Here is an 11,378-nt window from a genome sequence, read left to right as displayed (position 1 = left end):
CACACATTGTAGCTGACAGAAGCGTCACTCCCACAACTTCTCCAATACGCTTCCACTGCGCGCTTTCATGCGCACCAGGAGGCGGCGCGCGGTAGAGGATGTCCCGCAGACTGGAGCTTCAAATCAGTAAAACAGTGCCGGTGTCGCTTCGCTCCTCGTAGTGCGGATGCCTTATACTGTATACGTTCATGAATATCATTATTACGGGCACTATTAAAAACAAAACTAGACCCGGATCAGAGCAGCCGTTCTGGCGCTTCAAGGTGTTTCCAATCATTTTAATTTGCCCCCCTCCACGCTGTTGATTAGTAACACATGTGTTTATAATTTCAGGCCAAAACAGTTGCCATAAAATCAGAGTGTCTTGCTTCGAAAATGATCTTAAAATGAAAGAAAACGCGCCCACGATAAGTTTATTTCTTCACCTGCGGATGTCTTTGATTCATCTTTCCATTTTAAGGTTTCTGGAGCATCTCGTTGTCCGTAGCTGAAGACAAGCTGTCTCTGGTCTAAACGGGGCCCATTAACGGGCCATAGGGGATCAAACAGACACCTATTATCCAGACAGCCATTAACAGGTGAGCAGCACATCAAAGCCACGCGTTCGCAAAGCCCGATAGCGTCTGTGATGTGCAAGAGGATGCCACGCAGGGGGTCGTGTTGTGTCTGCAGAACTCGGGTATAAAATCCCTCTGACATCATGCCTGCTCACTGGAGAAGTGTCTGGGACTCACTCACGGAAACTTATTTCCCCTTTTAGCTGCGTGCTTCGGACACAGCGTGCGGGATGGATTTTACCAGCGGTAATGTTTCTGAGATCATCACGTTTTTCTCGGAGCAGTTATGGCCTGATGCACTGACTGACAGCAACAACAACGGGTCGGCAGAGCTCTCCAGCACGGGTAGGTGGACATGTATTTGCACATTTAAAATGTGATATAGTTTGAGGACAAACATCTGTATAAATCTGTGGGCTGTTGACTCTGCAAATTAATTTCTGCATTTAAAATGTAATTGTCAGTTTTAACAAAACGTTTTGCCCTCCCTCTAAAGTGCACCATGTTCCATACACTATCAACTCGAAGACAAAGTGCCGCCGAAAGCGCACAATATTCAGCAAGGCGCAGCTGAGCCAGCTGGAGAGGGCCTTCTCTGCTACACCCTACCCGGATATCAATGGGAGGAAAACCCTGGCCACTCTAACTGGACTACCGGAGCCTAAAATTCAGGTAGGACACGTGCGACCTAAGGCTAATTTAGACAACGTACACTTGTTTTGTTGACTAAGAGTTTCATGTAATTCTCAATTTTCTTCAGGTTTGGTTTCAAAATCGGCGCGCACGCTTCTTCAAGACTAAGAAATCAACTCGAGGAGCCACCAAACCTTCACAGGTCAGGCACAAGACACCGTGCACTCCTCAGGTGGCTTCTCCTCCACCTCCTAGTCCCAGCCTTGCGTCTCCAACAGACTACCGGGTGCCCAGTCTACCTCAGTCCACCAGGCTCTCGTCAATCCTGGACATCCAGACCAAGTCACCAGACGTTCCCCAAACCTTTTGCCACCAATCCCAGGACTTCACCAGCTACTGCCAAGACGTGTTTCCATACGAAGGGCTGGATGAGTTGGATTTACCAGAGGACTTTGAAGCTTTTCTCAATGCACGGGGGGTACAGCCAGCAGAACGTGGCCATCCTGTCCACAAGGAAGACATCCAGAGTCGGCAAGGCCTCCAGGCTCTCTCCAGCTCTATAGAGACCCTGGCCGACCTGTCGGATCTGTGCTTCCAGGACCTGATGGTCCCCAGTCTGCCCAGCTTGGACAGCTCAATGATTGACTATCTTTTGGCATGACTGACAAAACTGAGAGCAACATATTGAAGACTACGACATGAATGCGTCCACGTCCAACAACACGTCCGTTTGTGTAACAGCTACGAGCCAGCCTGCAGCAGGATGTCTGCTACATCAGTGTATCCGTTCTCACACCCATACGTCTACGCTGTGTCGCCAGTTGCCGTGGTGGCCTCCACTAGTGCACCCATTCGGTGATGTCGCGGTCTTTCAAAGTGTTGCGCTAATTTTTTTTTTTTTTTTTTTGGACAAAGGTGCCGAGTCTACCTTGGGGAGGTGGTAACTGTGACTTATGCTATTCGTTATCTATTTAAGAAACACCAGTATGATGCACATCAGATGATTTCACATGTCCTTTTTGCACATAGTTTGTTTATATTTTGGATGGGGTTGCAAAGATAACGTTTAGCACTTGACTCAAAGCTGTCCTTGCTGAGTGGGCTTCAGCGGAGTCCCGGAAAAAAAAGTAAATGAGACGCACTTGTTTCCAACTGAAACTCGGTACCAGATATGTTACAAGGTATGCCAACTGCTGTGACGGGGAAATGGGACACGAATGACCAGATCGCCTTTTTTTTTTATATTTTTATTTTTATTTTTTGGGGGGGGGTATATTTCACGATTTTCATGGCAGGCCGTGGAGATCTGTAATGTAAATAAAATGCATATTACGTTATGTACATAACATTGTTAATAGTATTTTTTACTAATAAATGTGTCCTGAACAAGTCTCTCAGGCTGTGTTATCATTCATAAACTCTTCTTGAGATCAGGAATCACGTGGCGCCGTGGCTTAGTTGGTTAAAGCGCCTGTCTAGTAAACAGGAGATCCTGGGTTCGAATCCCAGCGGTGCCTTTTTGTTTTCTGTTTTGATTAAAGTAAACTTTTAAACACTCCCGTAACATTAAATGTTGCGACACTGACGCAAATCAGATTTTTATTCATTTTTAAAAAACCTCAAAATAGTGTGTATTTGGTTTTTTTTTTTTTTTTTTTTTTTTTCCCCCACTGATGCAACAGTTCGATAATATCAGGTTATGTTAAAAACATCTGTAGTGGTTTATAAATTACTTAAACCTTAATACAAATTTCCTAATGCCTTTTCAAAGTTGTAACACAGCTTCTTATTGTATTTATTTTTGATATATTTTCCCTTGTACCGGCCTATTGCCCAACAGAGGGCGCTCTTTTTTCTTCTTCTTTTTTTTTTTTCCCCACCTGAAGAGGTCAGCACAGGATTACGGCAGCCTCTTGTAGGGATACTCATGAATTCACTGAACAGAGGCCTGTATGTGTGCGCGCATATTCAGTTGTATGTTGCATTTGTAAAAACCAGGTCAGGCTACCCCAAAAGCTTGATTCAGTCCCACTAGATACAGCATTTTCAGGGGGAGGAAAGTGACCTCTTCAGTCTGCAGGTTTCCCTAAGCTTATAAGCATTACATCTGCCCTAATTTATGTGTAAAAGGAACCGCAACTGAACTAAGTAAATCTTTCACCATCTTCTAATGCTGTGATAGCAGCCATTCCCTAACTCTGTAAATGAGTGGCTATTTGCATAACTTTATTAAAACTTGAAGTTATTTAAAAAAAAAAAAAAAAAAAAAAAAAATATATATATATATATATATATATATATGGTGTTATTTTAGGTCAGTATGAAACTGTAGTCTTTAAAAGATTGAGCAAATCTGCTGTAAGCTATGATGGATGAGTGGTGAAACATTTCTCCCACTGATAACGCTGATAAAGGCTCGGTGTTGAGTTTGGGCATGTAGGCATGATGCATGGCTACAGATCACATTAGATGTGTGTGTAATCTCTGCCATGTGGTCAAAAATATCAAAGCACTCAAGCACTGAAATGTAAAGTTTATTAATTTTGAATAATTTCAGTGTATCCACCTAAGAGGCCATTGGAGAGGTGTCTATCCTGAACTACATGCAAGGGTCAAAGGTGTTGTCATCATTAGCCCCATATTGTAATAGTCAAGACAAGTATTTATCTTTTTTCTGCCCTTGATGCATCAGGTGCAGCAGCTTCATGCTTGCAGCCCAGCCAGTACTTTGCGATAGATCGAGGATAAGGAGGGTAAGTGGCATCCACGCGTTTTGTCTGCAGATCCACTCTGTAGTATTTATCTGATATTAAAAACAAAAAGGAAACACACAAACCAAAAGGTGTTAAGGAAGAATAAAGAGCTGTTTTTGGAAGGATTTTGACTCATTTTTTTTCAGGCTGATTTACCCTTCTTGAAGAAGTACACATTTTGAACGGGGGTGCTTTGGTACTCCTGCATGATGCTCTCTTCAGAGCTGTCACTGTAATCACCGAGGTCGAACAAATCATAGAACCAAAAGTCATCGTGGCGACTCTGCCTTCTTCGCTGTCCACGCCTCTTACTGGGCCTCTTCCTCCGACTCTTCCACTTCTTTGCGGTCGGAGGTGAAGTTGGTTTGGGAGTGGTGTAGACTCGTCCCACTATGGCAGCATCTATAACGGGCCTAATACCCCGCCAATCCCTGCTGATGAACCAAGGGCCTGTTTGGGAACTGGTAACTGCTAAAATACAAAAGTCATGCAGATGGAGAATAAGAAAAAAAAAATCTGAAACAGACAAGCATAAAGAGACCAAGGTCCTTACAGGATCCTCCAAAGAGCTCAGTGAAGAGATCCTCCCATGCGTTATCGCAGAAGAGGTCTGTGTATTGTGTGAACAGCACAGAAGGGGAGGACCTGCTCATCTGGATGCACTCCTCGTGGGAAGGCTGGTGCTTGAACTCATATTGATAATACCGGTCCCCTGAAGAAAAGAGAAAAATCAGATTTCAGGATTTTACTCGATGAGAGAGAAACAATGAGGCTGTGGAGTTGCCGATACATTTTTAATGATATACAAATGCAGATAAAACCTTGCCATCTGCATTTGCTTCCATCAGATTCTGTAACTCTTTGCTTTGCCTCTAACTGCTTTTTCTGAAAACTTTAACCTCTGTGCTCCACTGGGTGTCATCAGACTGCTCTTTATAACTTGCTCATCTTTACAACTTGCCGTGAAATGATGATGCAAGGAAATTTTGCTTTAGAGGTGAAGTGTAGAAGGAAAAGCACCAAATGTTACAAGTGAAGACACTGCATTAAAATAATAAACGAATATAGCAGTGCTCTGTTTGAAGTCATCACTTTAAGGGTAAAGTTAAGGGTAACTTTATCAAGTAAAGACAAAATAACTTGACTTTCAGATAAATGTGGTGGGTTAAACATTTCCTAAAAATGTCAAATATTTACAATATAAGTAAGTACGTATTCAGCTCCTTAACTAATTATTAACAAAATGAAGCAAAAAACCCCCAAAAAACATGAAAACAACTTTGTTTATTAATTTGCTTGTTTTGTGTGATAGGGTGCTACTTCCCTATTCTTGTAAAAGCCATTATATATTCACATGCAAAGTCATCTTCCTTAGTTTTATCAGATCACGAGCAACACTTAGAAACCCCTGCTGTACTTGTATATGATAAAAAACATTATCACCCATTAGTACAAATACCTTTGAAGAAGTAGGCCTTCTCCTTGCCACGGTGACTTGGTGCTGGTATGGCAAACGCAGCATCGATCTCATCTGGTATGCCATCAAAGCCGTTTGAAATAAGCCGTGGATAGTCCTCATCCAGGACGTCACCATCAAATCTCCAGTACTGGTTCCCCTGAGAGAAAATGGAGCCCAGAGCATTGAAGTGTGAGGATACCGCTGCGAGGGAGTGTTAATGAGGGCAACAGACTACTCTCCCTAAAGAAGGTTTGAAGTCTGAAACATTCCTAATCATCATCTTCTTCTTCTTTTTAGGGGTCGCTGCAAACATCTCAGTCAATCCTCTGTCCCACCAATCATCTGCACGTCCTCTATCACTACATCCAGTAATTTGGTGCCTTAAAGCTCCATCTTCACCATCTTCCACTTTCCCCCCGCCGCACATGTCCAAACCAACTCAGCCTTGCCTCTCCAACTGTCTCTGATATACTTATTTCACCATTGCCTCCAAACCATATATCACAGCAGGTCCATCTTGTAAACATTCCCTCTTTCTCATGCTGCTACACTTCAGTCACAAATCACCCCTGACACTCATCTCCACCCACTCCACCCTGTCTCTTCTTCACCTCTATTGTGCACCGTCTTTTACTTTTGATTGTTGACCCCAGGCGCTTAAATCTCCTCTCATTCACACACATATTTCATCTTGCTTCTACTGACTTTAATTCGTCTTCATACCGCCACCTGCTCTCTACTCTCACTATAGATCACAATCTCATCTGCATAGAGTCCATAGAGACGCCTGCCTGACCTCATCTGTCAGTGTGCATCCCCCTGCAAACAAGAAGAGGCCCAGAGCTCATCCCTAATATAAAATACTGCTAATACTTTGCATAATTAACAACTTTTGTTAGTTAGTTGAGAAGAACACCGCTTTCTCTCCACGTTTCTTATGTTTTTTTTTGTAAGGTTACTCCATTTTATCCAGCTGAAGACCACTGGCAGGGTATAGCAAGAAAAAAATGCACAATTCTTCTTCATATGCACTGTACAAATAACCGAATCAATAAGGAAACAGATCAATATTATGAGTAATGAAGCAACACCATTTTCTAGCAACACTCATGCCAGTGTGGGGCTGAAGAGCATTATTTCTGCCATAATGTTGGATAGTGTATTTGATCTGAATTATTGCACGCAACAGAGTCACTGCTTGAGTATTTCGGAGTTACAGAGAAATGGTTTAAAACAATGGCTTTTACAACTGTAGGCACTCATTTTGAATTTTCAGAGGCTTAAAAGAATAAACAATAAATGTAGCTCAATTAAACCTGAAAACACATGCACACCACCAAAAAAACCCCACACATTTGTGTGAGGTGGAGCCTTTTGTGTACCTCATCACAAAGAAATATGGCAGCTTATACCTTAAAGATGTAGGATTTCCCCTGGCAGTTGATGCGTGTGAATGCAGCACTGATGGGTCCACTGATTCCCCAAACGTCCTCAATGAGTTTGGGGTAACCAGGAAGGATGGACTTATCATCCAGCTCAAAGAAATATACACCTACGAGGAAGACCAGGCTCTGGATCAGTGTTTACATCAGCATTCAAAGAGTTTCAAATCTTGCAGCAGGATAATCCACAAAGTTTCCACGAATGGGTACTCAAGTCTGATTTTGGGTCTGTGTTCAAAATGACTGCAAATATGTACCCATTTATCGTTTACTTTTTAAAGAAACACATTCTGTTTTCATTGAGCAAAAGCTCCTTTAGCATTTACTTTCCTCAAACAATTGTTATCATTTTTATTTTAATTTTGGATGAAATTGAAAAGGCTTTCCCTCCTTTTCTTTAATGTTTGGATCTTTTAAGCTATTAACATTAGTTTTTACCATAATTTACACTTTTAGGCACTGTATCAATTCTGCATCTTCTGATTATAACTTTCTCCTCTCTGTATTGGAAAAAACAGCATTGCTGAATAATTAAGGAAATTAAAAAGAGAGACATTACACAATGGCAACAAAGTAACAAAAGTAAAAGTAGAAGTAGAAGTAAACTGTCCTGTTATGTGATCAGGATTACCTCTAAAAGCGTAGATTGATCCATTTTTCAGCTGCAGAAAAGCATCAAATGCCCGCCCACTGCAGGGCATGGCATCAGGATCCACCGGTAGTAGTGTGGGCCCCTGTGTAACATTGGGTGTGACAGTTGGTATAACTGTGTCTGAGGTTGGCATAAAAGTTGCTGTGCTCGGGCTCGTCTCTTCCAGTGGTTCCTCAAAGACATCGCCTCGAGAAACTGAAGGTAGAACATGAGGTTTTGTCAGATGGTGACGTTTCAAAGGAGAAGAAAATTCAAGCTGACTCTTTAGTGAAACTGTCACACAGCACAGCACTGACCTTTTCTGGGGCAGATGGTGTAAAAGTCCCCACAGCAGCTTCCATAATACACACACATGGAGTCACACTGACATTTGCTCTGTGGGCTGAAGGAGCCGCAGCGACCTGCACAGGACTCTGTGGGAAAGTAGTTTTAGTGTGAGATATCATGCAGCGTGTAGACCTGGTCTGAGTTTACCATTCAATAATCAGTGAAACCAGAAGTAATCAGACCCTTTACTCGTTTAAACGCACCAGCTGTAAAACAATCCAGATGCATTATCAGAAAGATAGGATATAAAGTTAGGATTAGATTCTTCCTAATTCATCACTAAATAAAATATTTCACATTGTCAACGTTTGAAATATTTACAGTTATTTACCAAGGTGAACTGAATTTGAAGAATTGGGACACGAATAAGAGGGAAGCAACAAAATTGTGTTTTGGGTTCAAAGAGTCATTGAAATCAATTCATTTAGATATTTAAAGGGGAAAGTGTGTAAAACACGAGTTACAGTTACTAAAAACATGTTCCCACCTATCAGCCTATGACAGGGATTCTTTCATTGATTATGGTGTGGAATAATGGATGCTATATATTGTCCCTGCAAGCTCAGGCTGCTCTATTTCTACCATTTTTCACTCTTGGCTCTGTGTGATGTCACACAGCTCTGGCTTATAGTACAAAAGCTCGATTCAGCTCCCGTTCAAACATTCTGTATGCATAAGGCAGCCAATTGGAAGAAAGATGAATTAAATAAAGGGAGAGGAGTATGTTTCAGAGAGGGGTTAAACTGGAAGTCTGAGATAAAGAAGGATATTTTAAAACTGAGTCATTCAAAGCATTTTCAGTAGAGTCCAAGAATAAAAAGATTTAATTAGAAATTAAAACAATAAAACAAACCTCTAAGAAAACACCAGGATAAACTACTAATTTACACTATACTGCCAAAAGTATGTCCCATCTTGCATGGCAGCTGCATCCAAGCCTTACATCACCAAACATAGTTTAAACCACGCCCCCCACTCGATCTAGAGAAGTGGAGACGTGTTCTCCGAAGTGAAGAATCATCCTTCTCATTCTGGTGGACGAGTCTGGGTTTGGTGGTTGCTGGAGAACGGTATGTGTCTGCATTGTGTCAAGTGTAAAGTTTGGTGGAGAGGGGATTATGGTGTGACGGTTGTTTTTCAGGCGTCGTGCTCAGCTCCATAGTTCCAGTCAAATAACTCTTAAGGCTTCAGCTCACTAAGACATTTTGGACATTTTCATGCTTCAGGATGGTCCCTTTCTGTTCCAACATGACTGCGCGCCAGTGCACAAAGCAAGATCCATAAAGACATGGATGTGCGAGCTTGGTGTGGAAGAACTCGACTGGCCTGTCATCCAACATCAGTGCCTAACCTGACAAATGTGCTTGTGGAAGAATGCTCAAAAATCCCCATAAACACTGCTAACATTGTGGAAAGCCTTCCCAGAAGAGTTGAAGATATTATAGCTGCAGAGGGTGGAGCGACATCATAATAAACCACATGGATTAGGAATGGGATGTCTCTCAAGTTCATATATGTGTGAAGGCAATGAGCAAATGTTTCTGACAATATAGTACATTTTGTTTCATACATCAGTAGCTACACATCAAAGTCAAGACATTATACGAAACTTAAAAATATGATCTATCATGTCTAATAATTACAACTGCTATCAACAATAATACAAACTGCACATCAAAAATGTTTTACCTTCTGCAGCAAAGGCGGTGTCCAACAACAGGACGAGGCCCAGCAGAACTACTGCTGGCTTCATGTCGGCTCACAGCAAAAATCCCCCAAACTAAAACTCTGAAGGTGTACTATTCTAAAATCCTGCTTACTAACCTAAACCACTAGCTGGGTTTGAGCTGGGTGCCCCACTTTGGGGTTTAGTACTGTGTGCAGCTGATCAATAGATATTTTTCAGAGGCTGTTGACCCCCCCAGGCTTCTGCTGTCCTGACTGGTCAATACTCTGATAATCATTAAGCTGATCTCTGTCCCATCTGTCCTAGAAACATGCTACAGACCAGAAACATGAACACTTTATGGCTTTAATTTGATGTTATTTAGTAAACCTATCACCCAGTATAATTTTATAATAACTTTAATTTACTTTATGAAAATGTTATTAATCATAGGTTTATCTGGATGCTTCTCAATATGAAAATGGTTAAAACACAGAATTACAAACTCAACTAAAAACTGAAGGTGTCTCTTGAGTCATAAAGTAAGTGTGTGCACTGTATTTTTAATTTCCAGGCAAATTTAGGATAATATCTAAGCTCAAACATTGTAACATTAGGCCTGTCTTTTTTCTCTATTGATCCTTAAACACAGACAATGACTTTTTCTCCCCAATTAAGCCCTGGGAAGAAGAAAAAATGCAGGTGAAACCTGTGGATTCCCTCCTTTCCAGTTTGGATTATGACCAAAAGATGGGAGTTGATGACTAAATTCAACACCACGGAACAAGTCAGTCAGCTTGCAGACAGATTAGAGCAATATTAATGCTTCCTTATCTCTAGCCTTGAAGTTTCCGGGTATTTGTTAAACATTAAAGGATTTGAAATGAGTTTTAAAAAATAGTTTTTTCTTTAAGGTTTAAAACGAACAAAGTCGCAGCTGAAGAAAGTTGGTAATTTAGGTCAATATTTAAACTGCCCAAACAATAAGGAAATCCACGGCATTTAGGAATGTACTCATCCTTCATGCAGTGCAGCAAAAACAGTCCATGTGTGGACTTTGATTATCAGTGCAGCTTTTATCACTGGCAGTTCTTATGTTGCTCTTGAGTCCAATTAACAAGATCACTAAGCAAATCCGAAAAACCACAGAAAGTGTGCCGAACCTAATCCACAAAGATCTATTTCGGGATCTAGCAGCAAAGTGTTGGACTGCTTGCTGACTTTTCTACTTCCTCTGATGTAGTGCAACTCCATGAGCCTGATTGAAAAGCCTGCAGCCAGTCTGACAGAAAACAACCTCCCGGAGTTTATCATGACAAAAAAATCTAGGTTTAGGAATTTAGAAGGAAGGTAAAATAAGACACATAGTGCAGACTTAAAAATAAAAAAAGCAAAAGTAACAAATGTAGGGACTAAAAAAGTAACTGTAAGTAAATGTAAAACTTAAAATCATTGAAAGCCTTTAAAAAAAAGGACGCTTTAAGACACGACTTAAAGGAAGTGGCTGACTGCAACAGATCGGATTTCCTCAGGCACCTTGTTGCAAATGCTCTGTCCTCTTTAGGTTTTAGCTGGACACCTAGAACAAATAAAAGACCTCTGCCTGCGGATTTAAAGGTACGTGCTGCACATTCTAATAAGAGGTGAACTCTTAAAATCAATTAAAAAACATTCTGGGAGAACATGTAAACATGCCTAAACAGGAGTGATACGATGCCATCTCTTTGGTCTAGTTAAAATCCTGGCAGTCTGCAGTCATTCAATAGATTTATTTGGCTCAGGCAAATAAACAGCCTGTTGCAGTAATCTCGGTGTGAGGAAATAAAAGCATGAAAAACACTTTGCAAAGGCAGCCATTCAGAGAGCTCAGTGTACCGCGGAGGGTCAGA

At 41.3% G+C, this 11,378-nt stretch overlaps 2 protein-coding genes and 1 non-coding gene across 4 annotated transcripts; 2 read left to right on the top strand and 1 right to left on the bottom strand.

Annotated features, from left to right (window-relative positions):
- Window positions 1-376: 376 nt before the first annotated feature.
- On the top strand, window positions 377-2,986 carry LOC147320841 (uncharacterized). Its single transcript, XM_086309049.1, has 4 exons — window positions 377-679; window positions 761-902; window positions 1,054-1,229; window positions 1,318-2,986. Exons 1-4 carry the CDS (start codon window positions 629-631, stop codon window positions 1,849-1,851), a joined length of 903 nt encoding a protein of 300 aa, XP_086165175.1. The 5' UTR covers window positions 377-628; the 3' UTR covers window positions 1,852-2,986.
- trnat-agu (transfer RNA threonine (anticodon AGU)) lies at window positions 2,634-2,707 on the top strand. The gene has a single exon. It is a non-coding gene; the product is annotated as a tRNA-Thr (tRNA).
- A 717-nt stretch (window positions 2,987-3,703) lies between the features above and the next one.
- vtnb (vitronectin b) lies at window positions 3,704-9,698 on the bottom strand. Of its 2 annotated transcripts, none has more exons than XM_086309048.1 (8): window positions 9,513-9,698; window positions 7,793-7,909; window positions 7,476-7,691; window positions 6,815-6,954; window positions 5,403-5,559; window positions 4,497-4,655; window positions 4,100-4,411; window positions 3,704-3,993 (listed from the first exon to the last, which is right to left on the bottom strand). In XM_086309048.1, the coding sequence occupies exons 1-8, from the start codon at window positions 9,574-9,576 to the stop codon at window positions 3,854-3,856; spliced, it is 1,305 nt and encodes a 434-aa protein (XP_086165174.1). In that variant the 5' UTR covers window positions 9,577-9,698; the 3' UTR covers window positions 3,704-3,853. The 2 variants fall into 2 exon arrangements, with proteins under 2 accessions (XP_086165174.1, XP_086165173.1); XM_086309047.1 differs by having other exon boundaries at window positions 4,100-4,414; window positions 9,513-9,697.
- Between the last annotated feature and the right edge of the window lie 1,680 nt (window positions 9,699-11,378).

Source organism: Aulonocara sp. 'chitande type north' Nkhata Bay, linkage group LG10, assembly GCF_057382095.1.
Source record: "Aulonocara sp. 'chitande type north' Nkhata Bay isolate Kocher_YH1m ecotype deep benthic linkage group LG10, A_spYH_male_GT1.1, whole genome shotgun sequence".
NCBI classification, from domain to species: domain Eukaryota; kingdom Metazoa; phylum Chordata; class Actinopteri; order Cichliformes; family Cichlidae; genus Aulonocara; species Aulonocara sp. 'chitande type north' Nkhata Bay.
The sequence above is the reverse complement of the archived record's forward strand: the minus strand, read 5'-3'. Positions and strand labels throughout refer to the sequence as shown.